The 13,601-nt window shown below is 50.8% G+C and overlaps 1 protein-coding gene across 1 annotated transcript in view; it reads right to left on the bottom strand.

Moving 5' to 3' along the window:
* UBE2R2 (ubiquitin conjugating enzyme E2 R2) overlaps positions 1–5,395 on the bottom strand; it is a 51,392-nt gene extending 45,997 nt beyond the window's left edge. The window contains exon 1 of the mRNA XM_027446478.3: positions 5,057–5,395. Coding sequence (XP_027302279.1) covers positions 5,057–5,233 — 177 coding nt within the window. The 5' untranslated portion in view covers positions 5,234–5,395. The remainder of the gene's footprint in view (positions 1–5,056) is intronic.
* Between the last annotated feature and the right edge of the window lie 8,206 nt (positions 5,396–13,601).

Genomic DNA, 13,601 nt, shown 5'->3' with positions numbered 1-13,601 from the left:
GCTGCCATCATTACCTTGCCTGCTGCCTCCTGAGGAGAGGCAGCTGCCCTGAAGAAAGTGGTCTGGAGGGGTCTGTGCAGCCCACAGGTGTAGCCTGCCAAAAATCTACATGCAACAGCACAGCAAGAGTCAGTCAGGCATTTCTTAGGCCTTTGAGCCAGAGATCATAACTGTGCTTAGTGTCAGTGAACCAGCATCAGGAGCAGCATCTTCCCTCCCTGTTTGCAGATGGCTTAGCTGTTCTTCCACTTCGGGGACCGCCAGCTCCACACGGGAGCTCTTGAGACCTGCAGCAGCAGTTCCACGTTCTGTTTGTAAGCAGTTCCTTGCCCCTTAGTTGCAAACCTCTGCTTATTAGCATCAATGATACCTAAAGGCAACAAAAATTGAAAATTAAGTACATGGCGAGAAATTCTCTAGGATCTTGCAATTCAGAGGCTTGTCGAAGTCAGCTTTTGTGCAGACAGTACCACACATTTTTTTCTTGGCATCAAGTAGTATTTTTGTGAAGTTAGAATTATGTAACTGGTAGAACATTTAAATGCTCAAGAAATTTCTATTTGCTTAATTCCAAGCTTTCTGGGCACTGGCCTACAGTACCAAATTTTTAAACATGGCACTCATTCTTGCTATCAGACAAGTGGGAGAAAGTTCTGTATTGATCTCCTGCTCTGAAAAAAAATATTTCCACATATTGCAAATTGCTTTGAATTCAAGCAAATCCCTTGGAAGAAGCTGAGATACAACAATACAGAACTCAGCGCATGGTGAAAGACTTACAAAAACCATGGAAAACAATGCCTCAGCCCCCAAATTACTTGCGAAAACTGAGCATAATGCTTGCTTTCCCCCCACACCAGCTTATGTGTCAAGACTTGCTCATTCAAGTAGCAAAAATACCTTCTGAAATAAATTGCCTTAAGAAAAGAACTATCAAACAGCAACTCTAACAATACAGCTAATTTTGCTTGTTTCCTTTCATGTGAGGTATACTCATTTTCATCTACCCAGCCCAAATCACCTCTGAAGGAGCTTTTAATATTGACTCTTGCTCTACATTAAACATGCCTCTCGACACAGCATACTTGGTCAAACTGTGCTTTTAGGCAGTGCTATGTGATTAATAGGAAATTTTACAAACAGAAACTTTGTTACCTGCACATTCACTGAGGGGTTTGCTCACGGCCTAAGCAGAATGCTATTCAACTATGAAATGAGAAAACTTGCATTTCTAAAAGACAAAAGTTGTGCTGCACAGGTACAACTGCAGCAAGTGTACAAAGCTTTAAGTAAGCCACCAGGAAGCATGTCCTAATAGTCCTGCTACTGTCCTGAGAGCATCACTTTATTAAAACACTCAGCAGTTTATCAGTCCCCAGGCTTTGAAGGCTCAAGCATTAAAGTATGACATTGATTTCAAAGCAGACTGAGGGACACACTACCCAGAGACCAACTGGCAACTGATATGGCAAAAGTTTCACCATACAAAAGCCTCAGCCACTGATATCTATCACAACTAGCACCTATCACCACCAGACTGCAGCTAATAGCCTCTGTTGTACTGCTTAAATGCAGCAGATGTGGAAAAAAGTGACTTGAGGTGGCACAAACAAACTGTTTACACTCAGTTCTGCGGACTACAGTGCAATCTGCTCCTCCACTACACAGTTATTGTCTGCAAAGCCAGAGGAACATATTCTCATAATTTCAAGAGCAATTCACATCTAGTGCATAGCTCAAGAGCCTGATACAGAGATCTGTTCCATCACACCACGTTCTCCCCAGCTGAAGAAACAACTCCATCTATGACCTGGCAGGAAACATTTTATTCTGAGAAGTCTTCCCTTTGTCATTCAAAAAAAATATCAACAGCTGAGTCAGCTGTGAGGAAATCATACCTTAAATACCCTAGGTCTACCCACCTCTCTCCTTTAAGCAAGTTCTGAATAAGTCAGGGACCAAAAATTAAGTTCACCTACTGCGATCAAATACCTGTAGCCCAATACAATCGACTTAGGCCAGAATGCTGGCAGATACTTTGGTCAGACAACTGACAGGCAACTCCTTGCTGACAGGAACTGCTGGACAGACATTTGTTCTCATCCTGGGACCTCTTTTTGCAGGACTTAACATCACTATGTGCTACTGTTGTCTCCCCAGCAGGGAACGAGAGGTAACCGGTGCATGAGACAGCTCAACTCCTTCCTCGAGGGTGGTCATCTGGAATTCAAGCAAAGGGTTGCCAAAAATGTTATTCCCAGTCAGTAGCCACAGAAAGTTACTAAATAAGCCAGAGAGTGATGAGGAGAAGATAGCCATGTAGACATGCCTGGATTCATGACAGCCTCTGCTGCAGATGTGCACCTTCAGCAAACTGCATAATGGGGACAAGAGGTTCAGGACTGCTCTGTCCCACCCCAAGCTCCATCTGAAACAGTCGTTTCCAAAAGCTCCTGCCCTATTCCTCCAGCTGAGAGGTCCTGAACTACAAAGATCTGCAGCAGAACCAAGCAGGATAGAGTAGTTGATGATATAAGCTTAGCAAAGATCAGTTGTTAAAGTTTTCAGAAGTCACTGGTTTTATTATGGCCTGCACTAAGGTACTGGTATTTTAAAAGCACTAAGCAGGGCATGTTTTCTGCTCAAATTTATCAAATGATACAGCTGCTGGATTAACAGCTGAAACCAGAGTCGGTTGAAATATTAGACCAGCTTTGAACAGCAGTGGCTTCTCTCAAAGAGGTGCAGAGAGAACACTTCGCTCATTTCAGTGTATTCAGCTAGTCCAACAATCCATCGAGAAAGGTCGTATTTCTCCAAGAATAAATGAGGTGCCAAAAGCTGATGTTACCAGTTCTGAAAGCTTCATAACCATGAATCAAGCATTTGTATTCCCAATCAAGCATCGCTAACACTTCCTTTATTAAAGTCACTTTAAACGCAGGTGTTCCTCAAAATATCTGCACTTAACCAAAATATTTTGTACTTTTCTTCCAGCCCCTGGCCTCGAACTACACCTCAAGCAAGTGGAAGAAAATTGTCAAACCCTCATTGCCATGGAATTCTGCACAATTACACAATGTAAGTTTTTATTTTTACTATTATTTCAAATTCTACTTACCTAATCTAAGAAAACTAAAAATGTAGAACAGGATAAAGTAAGATATTTAATTTATCAAGCCAAGAAGCCTTAAAGATAGATCAGATACTGATTTAAAGTAGCATTCACCTCAAATATATGAGTATGTCATGAAGTTAACCCTACCAAACAAAGTTTCAGACTTACCAGTCATATCTCTAAAATGTTCACTAAGCCAAGCCTAACATACCCTAATGTTTGCCTTAAAGGCTCAATACCAAGAAAAGTCAGGAACTTCACAATCAGGACAACAGGAGTCCTTCTGTCTTGGGAGAAAATTTGGGTCTAAGACTGCTTTTTGAGGAACTGAGAATTTAGGATGTTACCAAAACAAAACAACCAGGCATGGTTCCTCATAGAGAAGACATCAGGAACTGCATTGGACAGGCTCTGGTCACACTGCCTGAAAGGAATTCTCTGCCGCAGAGGGGATGGAGGCATCATGAGACCTCCCACTCTCAAGTAGGAGAATAATTTAGAGGAAGGGCCCTACATACAGATCAGGGACACCAAACAGCAAAAGAGCCATTGCAGTCACAGTTCTGGGGTAAGATAACACCGGCACTCATGCCAAGATCTGCACTTGCTAGAGGCACATCCTCAAGACATTTCACTGGCTGCTTCAGCTTTCTTTCCAAGAACAATTACAAACGCATGGACCAGGCGACTCCTAAACTAAATATTTTGACCCCTTCATGATGTCTCTGAAAAAAATGATGACTAATCCCAGTGCAGGAAGAGGTGGCCAGTCCATTCCGATGTAGAAATGGCCCAGTTACCAGTCCAGGACTGCAGGGACTTCCTGACAAAGTAATAATGGAGGTGAGTCTAAGAATATACATATCACACCTACATGAGTAAGCCAGCCAACTCATTACAAAAGGAAAGCCTCGTGCCAAAACCTTCCCTTCCTTCCAAACAATGAGGCCGAACTGAACGTGACTCAAATCCATTATTCCCCCAGCTACAGGTTATTTTGGTTTTGTGGGACAGAGTGCTTAAACCCTGGTCCAGAGAGGCCAAGAGGCACCGAAGATGCGCGTTAGCCAAGCAAAGAGATCCCCCGAGCTTTTGTTTGGTTTGACAGAAGCCAAAGGGCTGGCGGGCAGGACAGGGAAGATGTTAAAGGTACTGCTAAATCCTGGGAGATAGGACCTGAAGGTGACATGGTTTTGCCAGAGCCCAAGTGGCCACGAAGTGCAGAGGGATGCCCAGCACAACACATCCTCCGCTTCACCAAAGGCTTTTGTTTCTTTTAAGGAAAACGTGCCGGCCTCCTTTAACTCCTGCTCCTCTCGGGCGAGGAGGTGCCAGATTTCTCGCCTTCTGCATTTACAAGAGGGGAAATAACAACCACCAAAGTTTTTTTGGGCTAACAGGAAGGTCGAGAGGAATTGAAAGCGGTTATCTACCTTCACCCACGGAGCGCTGCCGTGGCCCTCCGAGGGCCGGCCTCTGAAGTTTGGGGAGGGAAGGGACAAAACCAGAGGGGACAAAACCTCCCCAAAACCCCAAGGCAGAGCGCTGCAGCCCCACCAAACCCCGACAACACCACCACAGCCCGGCACCCCCAGCCGACCGTGGTGACCATGGTGGTGGTGGTGGGGGGGTGGGGGGGGGGCTTTAAGTAAAAACACAGCGAGTGGGTTAAAAACATGGGGGTGAAAAAAAAAGCAGAAAATAAAGCAAAACAAGGCCGGGAGCTGCGGCTTCGCCCCAAAACCCCCCCCCCGGGGGCGAGGCCCCGGGCCCGGAGGGCTCCAAGCGACCGCCGGGGGGCGCGGCCCGGCGGGGGGAGGCCGGGACCCGCCGGCGGCGACAAAGAGGCCGGGGAGGGGTGGGGAGGGAGGGGAGGGACGGGGACAGGGGAGGGGGGCGGCGGTGCCCGAGGTGGCGGGGTCCGTCCGGGCGGCGTACCTTGAAGTACCCCCCCTCGTAGAGGGTGTTGGGCGGCCCGAAGATCGCCACCTCCCAGTTGTAGAGGTCGGACTCGTCCACCAGGGTGATGCGGAAGCCCTCGACCGGCTCCTCCTGCAGCGACTTCAGCTCCAGCATCAGCGCCTTCTGCGAGCTGCTCATCTGCTGCTGGGCCATGGCGCGGCCCCCGCCGCCTCCTCCTCCTCCTCCTCCTCCTCCTCTTCCTCCTCCTGCTGCTGCTGCTGCTGTTGCTGCTGCTGCTCTGCCTCCTGCTGCTGCTGCTCCTTCTCCTCCTGCTCTTGCTGCTGCCGCCCCTGCCCCCGCCGCCCCAGCCCCTGCCCCCGCCGCCCCAGCCCCTGCCCCCGCTGCTGCTGCTCCTGCCCCGCCGCTGCCGCCCCGCTGCCCCCCGCCCCGCCCCGCGCTGCCGGCCCCCGCCGCCGCCACTTCCTTTTGTGACGGCGCCCGCTCGGCGCTGACCTCAGCGCGCCGGGACACGCCCCCTGCCCCGCGTGGCCACGCCCCCTGCCCCTGTGGCCACGCCCACCCCTCCCCTACAGCCGCGCCGCGCTCCCCTCTAGCCACGCCCACCCCGCTCGCGTGGCCACGCCCACATCGCTTTAGCCACGCCCACTCCCCCGTGTAGCCACGCCCACCCCAGTGAGGCCACGCCCCCTCTCCTTATAGCCGCCCCTTCCCGCGGCGCTCACGCCCGCTCCCCGCGTAGCCCCGCCCCGCTCCTTTAACCACGCCCCCGACCTCGTTCTTAAAGGGATAGCACCTCCCTGCTCCTCTCGCCCCTGCCCCCCCTCTCCCTCCCCCAGCATGGCCGCCATGTTCTCGGTGGTGGCTGCTGGAGGGGGAGGGAGGAGCAGGAGCCGGGGAGGGGAGGGGAGGTGTTTACCTACAGAGGCTGGTGTGCACAGAGGTTGTTTTGGGAAGTGGCCAAGTCTGACCCAGCACCCCACAGCGATCCCCAAACACCCAACAGTGACATCAAAGCCATGCTCCCATAGACATCAGTGCTGTTTACACAAAACTCCACAGGTGCACGAGGTGCCACGGCCAAAAAGTAGCTGTGTTCCTTCCTCCCATCCTCCCCAGGAGCAAAGACACCCCCAGGGCCACAGCAGTGCCCACCACAGCTCCACACACGGTGCTGTGAACTCAAAATCAAGGCGAAGACCTCAGAGAGTGCCTGCAAGCTCGTGTTCCTCAGCAAACCTTTATGGAATCAGAGAACAAAGCGATGATCCAGAAGGAGGACAAGCAGCACAGCACAACTGCAGATGGCACGAGTCTGGGTCTCGCTTTTGGAAGCGTTAATGCACGCACCTGCCTGTCAGCATATGGGGCCACTCAGCTGCTTGCAGCGTGCCTGGCACGGGCGCACGTGTGAGCTGGAAGTCTTTCCCCGGCCAAGATGGGAGAAATAATGAGGAGGTAACACGGCACCGACAGGGAAAAGTTGATGTGTATTACCTGATACGGAATTAAAGTGGTTCTAACGAGGATAATTTTAATAGTCAAATGCTATAATGAGTTCTGAATTACTTGTAACGTCCCCCAAAACATCAGAGTTACTAGAAGGCTATTTCTGCTCTTTGTGTACTTGTGGTTAAATAAAAACTGTGGATGAAGGAACGTAAAAATCATATAATGCTTTGATGTAAATCTGTGGCATTGGATTACATGGAGTCTAGGAATTAAATGGTAAAGGACCTTGAGATGCTGCAATACAGAGAGAGATTGAGGAATGTTTACTTTAGAGATGAGATTAATTAAAAAGATCAAAGCAGTCACAGGAACCAAGAACAACAGGGCACTCAACAGGGACTGTCCAGAAAATGGGAACTGATAACAGGGAATAGTTAACTTCACTGGACTGTGGGACACTGTGCTGCAGGATGTTACTCTGTCCAGGACTCGGTCCTTAATCCATTTCTGCTAGGCATTGCTTTCATCATTCCGCACATGGCAGAGTTTCTTCACCTTGTGGTGGCCAAAGCTCCTTGGACAAACAGCCTGGAGAAGGTGTGCCTGACCACCCCTCCACCCCTGTGTAGCTTCACCCCCTCTGCCTTTCCTCCACCACCACTCGCTGCTATCCCACCCTGCGGACAGCCCTAGGGGTAACCATTAGACCTGTAGTCCACCTTTTCCAGACCCATGGACTTTCCTGAATGTGTGGGACAGCTGTCACGGATCTGGTGGTGATCTGGGGCAGCCTGTGCTGCAGGTGGACTCTGAAGTCCCCTCCTGGCACTGGGAGCTATGTCTCACTCCCCAGACTGTGGCCCTGGGAGAAGGCAGCGTGCTTGCCCCGTACACCAGCTGTTACCAGGACAAATTTGCCATTGTCCCTGTGGCAAGCACAGCTTGCTCCCTTCCCTCCTCCTGCCACTGCTCTCCTTGTACTCCACCACCTCTTCCAGCTCTCCCCAAGGAGGCCCCCATCACCTTCTCCAGAGATGCTCTGTAGCCAGCACTAGTGCCTGGTCCTGAGCCTGTGGCTGTAAAACACTGGCACAGGTTTGCAGAAAGCTGTTTAATTCTGTTCTCACGCCTTCAGCCTGTGGGCTGGACGTCTGGATCACGAACACTTCCACATTGCTTGCGTGGCTGAGAAGCTGTTTGTTGGAGGAACTCTGCAGAGGTCAGGCTGTGTCATGCTGGGAATATTTTTTGCCAGGAGCTCAGTCCCATATTATTTACATCTTGGGTTGATGGAGTTAATGTCTTGACGATACGGGATCAGGCTGACTGGCAGTACATGTGGGCCAGGAGCTGAGTGCTCCCTTGGTGGCAGGTGCTTCCATCACTGCTGGCTTTGGCCACCCTTCTTAGTGCCTCAACATCTGGGCCACATCTGGAAGGGCTGCAGGCACGGTGCTCTCAGCAGTGAGAGAAAGCATTTCAGCTCTGCCTGTCACGTCCCATCCATCTGCAACGAGTCTCTGGCTTCATCCCACTTCTTTCCAACCCAACAGCCCCCTCCCAGCTGCCTCATTACTGTTCCCTGCTCCTCAAACCCTACCAGCCCCATTTATGCCTCCATCCCTACCTCCCAAATGTCCAGGTTTAATGTTATGGACAATATCGTTCCCAAACGACTCAGCACCCATTTCCAGCCACCCCTCCACATGCTCTGCTCTCATTGTGGATGAGTCCAGGGAAGCACCCAACCCGGAGAGCCACACCGTGCCATTTCCCACTGATGTTACAGTGCAAGGATTTTCCTGCACTGCTTCGTTAACACCATGTCCCAGCTTCTGAAGAAATGTGGCTTTGCCCAGAGGACAATATAGGCATGATCTGAACAGCTGGAGCCAAACCCTTTTGGGATAGTGCTTGCCCCTATTTCTGTGGTAATTGAAAGAGATTTCCTTGCAGCCAGCCTCCAATGCAGGCTGAACCAGCCCAATGGTGGGAAGGATGGGAGAAGCAGAGTTTGTCACCATTCAGGACTTATCTCCTCCTGCTGCCTGTCTCGAATGTTAACGAAAGAGGTAATCATGCAAGGCAGAAAGTAAAGAAAACCCTGGTGTATTCAATAGGGCAGGCTGAAAAATTTCCATCAGGCCTGCTTTTAGAGGGAATACTGATTTTTTCCTCCCTTTTTTTTTTTTCTCTTTTACAAAAACATCCACTTATCACAGAAAATAGAACCGATCGAAGAAACGGAGTGTTGGGAAGCCTGGGCACTGCTCTCCCACAGACAGGCACTGCATGCCAGCACATGGGGTTCTCTGTGTGGTATGCTCTGCCTCAAACTTGTTCTCTCTCCATTATTTATTTATTTATTTATTTTTTTTTGAAGGAACAGCTTTGCTTTTTGGCCTCAGAAAAGGTGAAATAGGGTTTGGTATAGGGATATGTGGCTCCAGGAAGGAAGCCTCAGCAGCAGAGGAGAAGGCTACACGTGCCATTAATCCAGCTCCCAGACGAAGAGCTGGTCTCTGTAAACTGGACCTCGGATGCCACTGGTGCCTTAAGTAAATCTGAGATGAAAACTTCTCTTCAAGCCCTTTCTGCTTTGTTCTCATCATCTATATTTAATATCTCTCTTCCTCTTCTCTTTCCTCCTTCCTGAGCACCGCATTCATGAACAACGACAAACTGAGAGTTAACTCCTCTGCTTAGCAACAGCAGAAGTCTGCCACGGGAGCTTTGGGAAGGTGAATGCTGCCTCGGTGTCACACTGGGGGTTACTGCCCTGTGAGCTGGCAGAGAGAGGGCACAAGAGGTGGGAAAAGAGGGCAGGCCCCACCTACGCTGCTCAGATCCCAGGGCTCAATCAACTTGCATGATTTTCTACAGAGCTTTATCCAGTTTATTTCCTGAGTGGCTCTGAGGATGAGACATCTGCGCCTTCCTCCGGGGAACAGGACCAGACTACGCTAAAACACGAAGCCATCTCCTCTCCTGCTGCTTTCTCCCTGCTCTGCTCCTCTGCTCTGGCGAGGCACTGGCAGGGACCCAACTTGGGCTTGAATGCTGTCAGATGGATGCTGTTGTGATAGAGAAGGTCAGGCAGGGGTAGGAGCTCTGCTCAGCTGCCCTAAGAACCATTTGTAGCCCCTTTGTACCTCAAAACAAGGACTTGAGGACTGTGGGACTTGGAAACAGTGCAGGATGCGTGGAGGTCCACCTTGTTGCCTTCCTGCACCACGGCAGTATCCGCTTGTCCTAAGCGGGCCCAGACCAGTGCTTCCAACCTGTGCTTCCTATTTGCTCAACCTGCTCCTGAGGGTCAGCTTGCTTCTAGGCTTGCCTCACCTCCCAGTTAGCTTTCTTGCTTTGTTTCTTGTTGTTTTTAGGTCTCCCTTACCTCAACTCGTACCTTGGTTCTTCCAGGCCACTGTGAGTACAAAGAAGACAGTGTAGGGACTGGTTTATTTCTTCCATCTCTTTCCTGAAGTGCTGTCAGCTGGTGCAGGTCTCCAGCCATGCTTTGCAGACTGGATTCTCTGTCAAGGAGAAATCGGTGATGGAGGAATATGGGCATTTCTTCTGTTGTTTGCACCTGAAGCCTTGGTCCCAGACCAGAGGGCAGTCCAGCACCATGGTACGGAGCTCAGGCCAGGCAGCAAAGCCCCATTGCCAAGAAAATTTTTCCCCATTAACTCCCCAAGCATCTTGTGAGAGGAATCAATGTGCAATCCTCACTTACATATGGCCTGGATTCAGAGAACAGGCCCAAGTGCTCAGGGGAAGCGACTGTGAATCTCTGAGGATAAAAGTCTGTCCACAATTCACCTTTTAGCTCTGTTTCACCTAAAAATGGGGCAAACGCATCCTCAGGCAGAACTCATCACAGAGATGAAGAGATGTTTTCAATAGGCAGTCAGCGGCATCTGGGTTAACAGGAGCCTCATGCATCAAAGTAGCCACCAGCAGAGAAGTGCAAAGTTTGAAAGATTCAGAACAAAGCAAAGGAAAAATGAAGTGAAGAGAAGGTCTTCAGTATTTTTTTTTTATCCTATTTGATTTGCCCTTTCTCCTGCTTGTTTAAATTTGAATGGAATAAAGTTGTCTTTTTTTTTTTTTTTTTTTTTTTTTCTTTTTTTTTTTTTTTTCCCCCCTTTCAGGTCTAGTTTGTTCTTTTAAAATGGATGAAGTCCATCACAGGGGTTTGATAAAAGAGTGCCATGAAAATGCCTGCTGCTGCTCTCATTCAGCTGATGAATAAATTATAAGCACATTACAATGCTATTTCAGCTGTGATTCCCGGGCCCGGGGGTGGGTGCGTGTGTGACGGCTGTGACCTTATGCCTGTCAGACAGTGGTTTGCATTTCCAAAGAGTTTGTGTAACCCACTGTTCGGGTCATCTTACACCTCCTGTTCTGGGCTCGGTGTGCAGAAATAACTGAGTCTGCTGGACCTGCTGGCTGTGGGGACAGTCCTCCAGCTGTGCTGGCAAGTGTTGTGGTCCACAGAGTTCCCTGATATGGTTTCTGCTCTCCCAAGCAGCCATGTGAGGGGTGTGACACTTTGTTGATGGGAATGTAACTGAGGTGTCCATGCGGTTCAGTTTCTGTGCTGGGGGCTGGACTTTTAGGTTCCTTGAGGAAGGACTGACCTTTCCTCCAAGGCGGGTAGCCATCAGACCTGGCTATCCCTGGTCCTGGGGATAAGTGATCTGGGCTGGGAGCGAAGGGAGAGAGGCCCGAGCCCATGGGGTGGCTGCTTGGTGGGCTCCTGAGTCTGTCAGACCCGACTTCCACCTTCAGGACAGCATCAGTCCCATGCCTGTGCTGCAGCACAGCAATGCACCCAGTACCCCACAAGTTACAGTAAGGTGTGGGCAGAATCCACTCTCCGAGCAGAACAGCAGGTCACAGTCCAGTGCTGGACTTCCCTGCAGTTAATGACCTCTGGTTTTCTTTGCATATATTGTAGCTTTTGCTTGGCCATCCACACTTTGTCAGATGGAGAGCTTGAAGCAAATGGCAGCTGCAGAAGCAGGAGGTGAGAGGGGTGGGTGTGAAGGCACAGAGGGGAAGATGGGGTCATCTTCTGCCAATAGCTCCATGAAAATGCAATGCTAGTCAGGCTTAGCTGAGGATGCACAGCTCAGGTCCTGCCCAGGACCTTTTGGCCTTTTCGTGACCGTTGTCACAATAAATATGAACAGATTCAGAAGAAGGAAAGCAAACTGCAGCATAAGCAAGAAGCCCCAGGCACAAGCAGCAGTCTTGGGTGGCCAAATGTCTGAGAGACTCCCTTGGGCAAGAAGGTCCAGAGACTAGTCAGGAGGTGTTCCCTTAGAGACTCCACCTCCTAATTCCTAAAATGAGAGGTTTCTCTAAAAAGTGTTTGCAGGGCTCATATGGCAGATGCAATATCTCACTGGTCTGCACCCATGAGCACACTGTGAGCTCTGGAAAACACTCTGGGGGGTGTGAAGTCCTGCTCAGAAGCATTGGGCTGGACATAGAGGAGGATCATTGCAATGGCCCTGCACGCTGCTCCATGCATCCATGCATGGCTGGGAGGAGGCTGAACATTCCCGCAAGAGCCTGAATCACCACCAAGGTAATTAATGCAAATTTCCCAAACAAGCGAACAAGTCTGGAGAAGCCTTGCTGCCTGGCCTGAACGCGCTGAACGGTGCAGTCATCTTCACCCCAGGGCCTGCAGTCCCTTGCAAATTTGGGAAAAACTTCTAAGGGGTCTGGAAAATAAATCAACCAGAAAAACACTGGTGTGATCTCACGTGGCCTAAACCCTCCAGTGCTGTCCACTTGGGAGAGCAATGCTCATGCAGCCTGATGAGAAGGCCATGAAGGGATAGGGGCCTGATCACAAGCTTGCAAGGACAAGGGCTCAGGAGGCAACAGCTGGAGGTTGAACCCCTGGCCTCACCATCTCCCTTGCACCCCATGTGCCCTACAACCACCTGTCACTGGTGGCTGGGATATGAGGTGTCTGCCCAACTTTCTCCACCAGCACCTTGGGCTCTTGCAGACCTTGGGGACACCCCTGTGATGTCCCTGCCCTGTTTGTCTGGATGTGGCTGGGATGCTGAGTCCTACTAAGGACTGAGGACCTTCCCTAAGAGGGTCCTTGGGGGAGCAGTGTGTGGAGCAGAAGGTGGCTCTGCCCTGTAAGTGCATTGCTACCTCACTCCCCATCTACAGCTACCCCCAGGGGCAGGTAAATCTCCTCCAGACTTTTTTTCCTGCCAGGACATTTCCATGAATTACCACCATGGTTCTCCATCCTGCAGGAAGCTGTTTGGCTGCACCAACTCCAAGCTCTGGGTGCAGAGTGGGTTTTGCACATCCCATGTCCTTGGCCCACCTAGCACCTCTCAGCATCCTCAGGGTCCCCTGCCTGGCCTGCAGGATGAGTTCTTCTCCGTCTCTGAACCTCTGCTGTGGATTCAAGGGCTGGCAGAGTGTGGAAGGAACCAGTGCCAGGATGCATGCCCAATCTGGGTGCTCACCAGGGCCGGTTCCCTCCACGGAAGGCAGAGAAGGCTCCGGTGCTGCCAAAACTATCAGGCTGAGGATTTTATCTCAGACAGCTTTGCTTTTATCTTTGCATGGGTGTCCCAAGGGTGCGGAGGAGGGAGCCAACCCAAGACTTTGCATCCAGACCCTCATTTCCGCAGCCCAGCTGCTGCAAGCCCCAGTGCCCTTGTTCTTGCCTCTGACGGAGGCTGGGAAGCAGGTGAGAGAGGCCGATGTGTTCCCTCACGCCGCAGGGGAGGCGTTCAGCTGGCTGAGCTGGCTGCAGCCCAGCCCTGGCTGGTCCGCGCTGTCCTTGTCTCTGAGAGCATCGAGGGGCCTCTCCTTGCTCTCGCCCTGGGGAAAATAAAACACCTCTGAATGTACTTGCTGGCTGGCGGGAGGGACCCAAAAAAAGGCAAGCAAACCGAGCCGGGGGGGAAACTGCATCAAGCAGGGGCTGCAAAGAGGGAACCGCGCGGAGCAGTGAGCATCCTGCAGGGACCGAATCCCTCCTGTTGAAAAGAAGCAGCAAAAACACTGCAAAGGGCACACAACTCGGATAAAAGCCTTTCTCCTTCTCAAATGTGCT

Source organism: Anas platyrhynchos, chromosome Z (assembly GCF_047663525.1).
Source record: "Anas platyrhynchos isolate ZD024472 breed Pekin duck chromosome Z, IASCAAS_PekinDuck_T2T, whole genome shotgun sequence".
Taxonomy (NCBI): domain Eukaryota; kingdom Metazoa; phylum Chordata; class Aves; order Anseriformes; family Anatidae; genus Anas; species Anas platyrhynchos.
The sequence above is the reverse complement of the archived record's forward strand: the minus strand, read 5'-3'. Positions and strand labels throughout refer to the sequence as shown.